Genomic DNA, 8,790 nt, shown 5'->3' with positions numbered 1-8,790 from the left:
AACAATAAGCCATAATAAACGATAAGCCATAATAAACAATAAGCCATACGTGTGACATCAGCGCTACAGCTGCTCACTGTTATTTTGTATAAAAGCTGATTGTTTTATTGTCGTTAGTTTAAACTCCGCCTACTTCCTGCTGTCGACACGCCGTAGAAACTAAAACGTAGAGATCGTAGCGACCGAAGGCTAGAACCAATGAGAAAAGTGATGCTTTAATGTTACCGATTTCTTTTCTCTTTAAAATATTTTATTTTCATTGTGTCATAAAAAAAATTAATAAAAGGCACCCCAAAGCTTTAAAATGCTTTTTTTTTTTTTTTTTTTTTTTTTTAAGAAACCGAGCAGAACAGATGGAAGACGACAGAAACGTAAAGAGTTTTGATCTGAAAGCCAGATTTATACGCCTAAACACGTAAAATTAGACAAAATTTACATTGAGTTTGGTTAGAAAACATCTTGAATGTGTTCCAGGTCGTTTTTTCCAGGTTTCAGTGTTTTTGGGAATGAACTCTTTATTTTATTTTTTTTGTTTTGTTTCCATGTTTCACCGTCTGAAAGATATTTTTTCTGTCTGTTCTCCTCTCGGCTGTTTAGACACATAAAAACCAAATAAAACTGAATTGAGTTAGAAATCAGAGTCTGCACTCGTTTGTTCACCTTGAAACTGATTGTTGTTGCAAAGTTTATTTTTGTTCAGTTCTGTGTTCAGATTTTTCTCTCCAGGTCGAATATTATTGATTCGTTTGTAAAGTCAAATATTCTCTCTCGTAAACACAAAACTGTTGACTCATGATTTCCTTCTGTAGAAACTTCGTGAGCTTCTTTATTGATAACATTTTTACTTTTTCAGGTGTGATCCAGGTGTGATCCAGATGTGATCCAGGTGTGATCTAGGTGTGATCCAGGTGTGATCCAGCTCTGAGATACAAATAAAAAGTCTAAACTGTGTTAAACTTTATTCTCTGAGATTAAATCTGATTAAACTACGACTGAGAAACGACCTGAAAACACAAATCTTGTGGAACCAAAAATGCACTTTTAAATATCAAACAACACAAATCACGTGGTCTAGTCCTGTCCTCTGATTGGTCAGAGTTGTCCTGTTTTCCATTGGTCACTATAGTCCTGATCTCTCATTGGTTGGTGTAGTCCTGCCTTCTGATTGGTCCGTGTATTCTCATTATTCAGTGTAGCTTTGTCCTCCTATTGGTTGGTGTAGTGCTGTCTTCTCATTGGTCAATGTAGTCCTGTTCTCTTATTGGTTGGTGTAGTCCTGTCCTCTCATTGGTTGCTGTTGTCCTGTCCTCTCACTGGTCGGTGTCACTCTGCTGCAGCCCGGTTGGAGGTGGGGGAGGGGGGGCTCGTACTCCCCGCTGTGAGGAGCCTCCCTGGCGGACAGTCGGTCCACAGATCGCGGCGAGGCGTCACTGCTGCTCTTTGTCCGGCGGCAGCAGGCGGCGAGATCGGCCCTGAAGGACGGCGTGTAGAAGCCGTAGATGACGGGGTCGCAGCAGGTGTTGAGGTTCCCGAACACAAAGAGGGCGTGGTGGACGTACTCAGGTGTGACGCGCAGCATGTCGGGCTGGAACCAGTACCAGATCCCCAGCAGGTAGTATGGAGTCCAGCACACCACGAAGGACAGCACGATGACCACCGTCATCTTCAGCGTCTTCATCCGAGCCTTCGGGATGATGTCGGTGCCGCTGCGACGCAGGTACGACTCACCTGCTGAGAGAGGGAGGGGCTACGTCAGTGATGTCACACAGTCTATGATGTCATTTAATGATTTCATTGTCTACACAGAGGACAATGATCCAGGTGGATGCATGACGGCTCGGTGTTGGTGTAGTTCAGGTGTGTTACAGGTGTAGTTCAGGTGTGTTACAGGTGTAGTTCAGGTGTTACAGGTGTAGTTCAGGTGTGTTACAGGTGTAGTTCAGGTGTTACAGGTGTAGTTCAGGTGTTACAGGCGTAGTTCAGGTGTGTTACAGGTGTAGTTCAGGTGTTACAGGTGTAGTTCAGGTGTGTTACAAGTGTAGTTCAGGTGTTACAGGTGTAGTTCAGGTGTGTTACAGGTGTAGTTCAGGTGTGTTACAAGTGTAGTTCAGGTGTTACAGGTGAAGTTCAGGTGTTACAGGTGTAGTTCAGGTGTTACCGGTGTAGTTCAGGTGTTACAGGTGTAGTTCAGATGTGTTACAGGTGTAGTTCAGGTGTGTTACAAGTGTAGTTCAGGTGTTACAGGTGTAGTTCAGGTGTGTTACAGGTGTAGTTCAGGTGTGTTACAGGTGTAGTTCAGGTGTTACAGGTGTAGTTCAGGTGTGTTACAGGTGAAGTTCAGGTGTTACAGGTGAAGTTCAGGTGTGTTACAGGTGTAGTTCAGGTGTTACAGGTGTAGTTCAGGTGTTACAGGTGTAGTTCAGGTGTGTTCCAGGTGCAGTTACCTTTGTTTCTCAGGTGCTGCCGGTGGATGTGCAGCAGGATGCGGCTGTAGCAGCAGCTCATCACCAGCAGGGGAACGACGTACAGCGTGATGAAGTGAAACATGTTGTAGACCGTTTCCTGCCAGCGGCGGCTGAAGCTGCCATGAGACGCACACTGAGTGAAGTCCACCGAGTCCACCTTGATGGTCCTGAAGATAAACAGCTGGGGGGGACAGAGACACAGACTCGGTTTAATAAAACATCACCGTCAGCACTGAAGTCCGGGTCTGAGCTCAGTTTGTTCCAGCTGGTAGCTTCTCACTGTTGTTAGCATTCCTGAGCAGTTAGCCCGAGCTAACAGCAGGAGGTCCCGCAGCTTTAATCCGTCCGTCAGCAAGCAGAACATTCCTGCAGAGATTTAACGCTCAGTCCGCTGACGCAGGACTTACTGCACCCGCAACCAGCTGTAGGGTGTCTCTGCTGCTACTGGACAGACGGGGGACGGTATTGGACAGGTGTAGAGACAGACAGGACAGTATTGGACAGGCGTAGAGACAGACGGGACAGTATTGGACAGGTGTAGAGACAGACATACGGTTCCTGTCCCCTTTGGGGCCCCAGCAGGAGTCTGATAATAGATTCCTGTTTATCTGCGGTCTTCTCGGCGACCTTCAGCTCGTCCTTCGGTCTGATTATCATCTCATACATGAGAATATAAAGTCAGAATATTCAGCAGATATGAAACACGGCAACACGGGAAACTCTGATGTCTTATTACACGACGACTCGTCTGACTCAGAGATCAATAATCATGTCAGTGATCAGAATGATTGATGCTGATGACGTTTTTACTTCAGGATTCAGATTCATTTAAAACCAGATGAGACAAAAAGGATCTCTACCGATATCTACCTGTATTAATATTTACCTGTATTAATATCTACCTGTATTAATATCTACCTGTATTAATATCTACCTGTATTAATATCTACCTGTGTTGATATCTACCTGTATTAATATTTACCTGTGTTGATATCTACCTGTATTAATATCTACCTGTATTAATATCTACCTGTGTTGATATCTACCTGTATTAATATTTACCTGTGTTGATATCTACCTGTGTTAATATCTACCTGTATTAATATTTACCTGTATTAATATCTACCTGTATTAATATCTACCTGTATTAATATCTACCTGTATTAATATCTACCTGTGTTAATATCTACCTGTATTAATATTTACCTGTATTAATATCTACCTGTATTAATATCTACCTGTATTAATATCTACCTGTGTTGATATCTACCTGTGTTAATATCTACCTGTGTTAATATCTACCTGTGTTAATATCTACCTGTGTTAATATCTACCTGTGTTAATATCTACCTGTGTTAATATCTACCTGTGTTGATATCTACCTGTGTTAATATCTACCTGTGTTAATATCTACCTGTGTTAATATCTACCTGTGTTGATATCTACCTGTGTTGATATCTACCTGTGTTAATATCTACCTGTGTTAATATCTACCTGTGTTAATATCTACCTGTGTTAATATCTACCTGTGTTAATATCTACCTGTGTTAATATCTACCTGTGTTAATATCTACCTGTGTTAATATCTACCTGTGTTGATATCTACCTGTGTTAATATCTACCTGTGTTAATATCTACCTGTGTTGATATCTACCTGTGTTAATATCTACCTGTGTTAATATCTACCTGTGTTAATATCTACCTGTGTTGATATCTACCTGTGTTGATATCTACCTGTGTTAATATCTACCTGTGTTAATATCTACCTGTGTTAATATCTACCTGTGTTAATATCTACCTGTGTTAATATCTACCTGTATTAATATCTACCTGTGTTGATATCTACCTGTGTTAATATCTACCTGTGTTAATATCTACCTGTGTTAATATCTACCTGTGTTAATATCTACCTGTGTTAATATCTACCTGTGTTAATATCTACCTGTGTTGATATCTACCTGTGTTAATATCTACCTGTGTTAATATCTACCTGTGTTAATATCTACCTGTATTAATATCTACCTGTATTAATATCTACCTGTATTAATATCTACCTGTGTTAATATCTACCTGTGTTAATATCTACCTGTGTTGATATCTACCTGTATTAATATCTACCTGTGTTGATATCTACCTGTGGTGATGCGAGCAGCAGGCTGAGGCTCCAGGCCAGCAGCAGCATGCGTCGGTTCCTGCGGTGTGCGCTCAGAGCGTCCAGCGGGTGCAGGATGGCGTGCTGGCGGTCGAGGCTGATGACGACGAGGATGAAGGCGGAGGCGTGCATGGCGAAGAGCTTCAGGAAGCAGAGCAGCTTGCAGAGCGCGTCGCCGCCGTGCCACTGCACCGTCACGTTCCACACCGCGTCCAGAGGCATCACCACGAACGTCATCATCAGGTCGGCCGACGCCAGGCTCAGCATCAGAGGCCGCAGGTGGGACGCCAGCCGCTGGCCACGCCCACGCCACACGCTGGCCAATAGGGCGAGGTTACTGCAGGCGGCGAACAGGAAGAGCACGAAGGTGGCGCTGACTCGGAACTGAGCGGCGCGGGTGAAAGAGGGGGCCTCCCAGTCTGTGAGGGGGGGATACTGGGAGGTGTTGGGAGGAGGCGGGGCTACCGTGGTGGTGGGCGGGGGCAGCGATGACAGCCCCAGGATGGACCAGTTACCTGACATCCTGTAGAGGAGAAGAAGAAGAAGAAGAAGAAGAAAGAGGTTGTGAGTGGGTGATGATTCACTGTATCATCTTGGGACACCTCTGAGTCATGATGCGGCTCCTCTGGGGTCCCCGGACCACAGGCTGAGAAACCAACAGTTTGTTGACAGCTGCGTGCTTTTGTCAGCAGATCGTGAGCTTTACAGTCAGGTCTTCCCTGCTTTCATCTCTTCCTGTTTGACTGAAGCAGAATCGCCTGCTGACCTCTGATTGGACGCCGCAGATCACCTGTCTGCGTGTCCTGTTTATCTCCCAGCCGGCCGTCCGTCTGCTCTTATTGTTGACGCAGACTTCCTGCCCTTTAAAAGATCGCAGATTAAAAAGCACACAAAGACCTGTGGAGGACCATGAGGGAGTTTCCATGGCAACTGATTCACCTGTTCGGGGACAATTTCTCCAAAGACGATACAGCTGCTTCAGGAAGTCTGCAGATGCTTTCAGGAGAAGATTTCATTTTAAAAGGATCAAAGTGCTGCTTGGTCATCGATCTGTAATCAATAATCCAGAATAACAAAGTGAAATCTTGTGTTTTTAATGTTTTGTTTTATTAAGTTCACCAAAAACTTTTAAACTCCTTTTAAAATCCTGTTTTCCGTTGTTAATAAGAACCTTTCTCCATCTAAAATGAATGTCTCACCCAGAGCTTAAGAGTCGATAACAAGGTTCATACGGAGAGGGAACAGGTAAAAGAAAACCAACATTGGATGGTGGTGATCTTCGGGCCCTCAGGCAGCACTGCATTAAAAACACACTATTCTGGAGTGGAAATCACTGCATGGGCTCAGGAACACTTGTGAAAACCATCGTCTGTGAACACTCTGCAAAGAATTTGGTAAAACTGCTGTTTATTTCCTGTTTCTATTTTAACCCTGATGGTTCACAACCCTATCATTGGAACCTGTAACCATGACGACGAGGCACTGCCGACCTTGTTCTGATTTTGCTTCATTTGGCTTGATTCCTGTTCTTTATCAAAGCCCAAACAAAGATCACAGGCTCAGCTGATCGCTGCGTCTCCTCTTCAGACGGTGATATTAAAGGTGTTGCTGCCTCGTTACAGTGAGCGAACGCAACAGGAAACAGCTGCATCCGCCTCATCACCTGGATTATAAATCATCTCTCGTCTCTGCAGTAGATGATTTTATAAAAGCGGTTTCTCTCGTTGCTCTGAGAGGATTTTTGATGGTGAACGACATATTGGAAGCATTTATACGTATTTGTGGTCACGTGGAGACAAACTGTGTTCACACAGTGACGTTTACAAACCACAAGCAGTTTATAAAAATGTTCATAGAGTCTGAAAAGTGAAGGCGACGCAGACGTGTAATACCATTAAGGGCCAGTAGGGGCGCCAATAGACTCCCATTCAAAAAGCATCACTCCTGAAATACAAAGTCAGTAAAGGTTTTCGCAGCTATGTTTTGGGGGCGTGTCTGGTTTGATTGACAGGCCTGAGGTGCAGTCAAGTTTCTGTTATGGGTGGGCGGCGCATGTAGTCTGTCAGCTCCACCACTAGCTCCTCCCCAGCTCATCCAAATATGGTCACTTCTGGCTCACTAAATAGCAAAATGATGACTGCTGAAGTTTCCGAGTTCCCAAACCAATGGGTGACGTCACGGCTGCAAACAGAACCGGTTCTGACGGACCCAGAAACACAGAGAGTGCAAAATACCTGCAGTCAGTCCAGATGTTTCTGTCCGAGACGGAACGCAGCAAAGCATCCTGGGAGTTTACACAAACCAATCACATCAATATTCATGCAATATTGATTGGTAAGATATTAATAAATACACACACACACACACACACACACACACACACACACACACACACACACAGATAACCGAGGGCCTCTTTGTAGTGTAACCTGACCTGCGTGTGTGTGTGTGTGTGTGTCTGTGTGTGTGTGTGTGTGTGTGTGTGTGTGTGTGTGTGTGTGTGTGTGTGTGTGTGTGATACCATGATGTCACCCTGGCAAACTCCACCTCTGTCACTGCAGAGCTTTAGGCTCCGCCCCTTCATCTAACCAAAACTAGCCGGTGAGGTTTCTGCTGTTTGTTTGCTCTGAACGGGTCAAATGATCGGAGACTTTGTTATTTCAGGAGAACTTGATGCGAGTTACGACGTATTTGTGGATGTTTTTATAAATAGTGAAGAAGATGGAAGTTCTTTTTTTCGTTAATGTTTAAGTTAATATATTGTAATTTTTTTAACATAGAGTTTTTCATTGTTACTTAGCTAGCTAAAGTTGTTAGCCTCCAAATGAAGTTCATGTTGCTGTTGCCTAGCAACGGTGTCCTCACGTAACCACGAATTTTGTTTATGAAAGCGCTATTCACGCTGCGTTTAAAGGAAATATTTCAACACGTTTAAATTTGATAAAGATTATTTGTACGTCAAACAAACAAGATTTATTTTTTAAATGTAACTTTTTAGCAGTGTCAAATCTTTGAACAGTCGCTGTTCACACAAACAAAAAAACAAAAACAACAACATTCACCTCTGAAATCAAACAGGAAACTTTAAACTGAAACCGTCATCTGACACTTTTTATTCATGAATTTCTTTTCTGTTTCTCGCTCCGGTTGTTCGCAGTTGTTTCCGCTCGTTAGCGTTGTTGTTGTTATTACTCTTATCGCCATGACAACCAGTTTGCCTTTGCTTGAATAGAATTTACGCGAAGCTGCTCCTGTTTCCGTTTAAAGTAACCGAGGACTCTCAATGAGCCGATGAAAACGTCGTGAAAGACTCATCGGTCCGACCCGATCGGATCCGCTGCAGAATCCTGTCAGAACCTGTTCAACATTTGGTCCTCAAATCAGCTGTTCAATCACAGCGTGGGAGGTTCTGATCAGGTTCTGATGAACACTGATCAGTTTTCAGCCAAATAACTTCATTTTCAGCTGGTCTCAGATCAGAGCAAACTGATGGCATGGTTACCGTGGCAACGATAAAACTACAAAAACATCTGGAGACAAAAGTGGAAACCTGCAGCAGCTGAACATATTAAACACAGACAGGCTGTTCCCCACACACACACACACACACACACACACACACACACACACACGTGTTCTGGTTCTGGGTGTCACTCAGGCTTTTATTGTGAAAGGGTTTGTGTGTATTTACCTGCTCAGATCGTTTCTCCTCTTCAGGTTGGACTCCTCTGTTCTCCTCTCCTTCTCATGTTTCCTCTGCTTTCCAACAACCTCAGGAACGCACGGGGGGGAACCCAGGAGAACCTCCGGAACCTCCAGAACCTGGTCTGATCCGGATCAGTGCAGCAGGAGCAACTCAGAACTGAAACACTGAGCAGTAAAAAATAACTGAAGAGAAACCTTCAGACGGACTGCAGCACGGAGGAGGAGCTACAGGGGCGTGTGTGTGTGTGTGTGTGTGTGTGTGTGTGTGTATGTGTGTATGTGTGCGTGCGTGTGTGTGCGTGCGTGCGTGCGTGCGTGCGTGTGTGTGTGCGTGTGTGTGTGCGTGTGTGTGTGTGTGTGTTGGCAGCTGATCCAGGTTCAGTTTCCTGCTGAGAAAATCCTCCTGTTTTCTGTTTAACAGCAGATTGAGCTCTGATGGTGAAACTGATACGAGACATTAAACAGAAA

The 8,790-nt window shown here is 44.1% G+C and overlaps 1 protein-coding gene across 2 annotated transcripts; it reads right to left on the bottom strand.

Moving 5' to 3' along the window:
• Positions 1–266: 266 nt before the first annotated feature.
• LOC138214776 (gonadotropin-releasing hormone II receptor-like) lies at positions 267–8,383 on the bottom strand. 2 transcript variants are annotated; one of them, XM_069176576.1, is made up of 4 exons: positions 8,309–8,383; positions 4,600–5,140; positions 2,445–2,646; positions 267–1,731 (listed from the first exon to the last, which is right to left on the bottom strand). In XM_069176576.1, exons 2-4 carry the CDS (start codon positions 5,137–5,139, stop codon positions 1,259–1,261), a joined length of 1,215 nt encoding a protein of 404 aa, XP_069032677.1. In that variant the 5' UTR covers position 5,140; positions 8,309–8,383; the 3' UTR covers positions 267–1,258. The 2 variants fall into 2 exon arrangements, with proteins under 2 accessions (XP_069032677.1, XP_069032686.1); XM_069176585.1 differs by having other exon boundaries at positions 267–1,728.
• Between the last annotated feature and the right edge of the window lie 407 nt (positions 8,384–8,790).

The sequence above is a fragment of the Embiotoca jacksoni genome, unplaced genomic scaffold, assembly GCF_022577435.1.
Source record: "Embiotoca jacksoni isolate LCO1_2020_lvr unplaced genomic scaffold, fEmbJac1.0.p SCAF_106, whole genome shotgun sequence".
Lineage (NCBI taxonomy): Eukaryota > Metazoa > Chordata > Actinopteri > Embiotocidae > Embiotoca > Embiotoca jacksoni.
The sequence above is the reverse complement of the archived record's forward strand: the minus strand, read 5'-3'. Positions and strand labels throughout refer to the sequence as shown.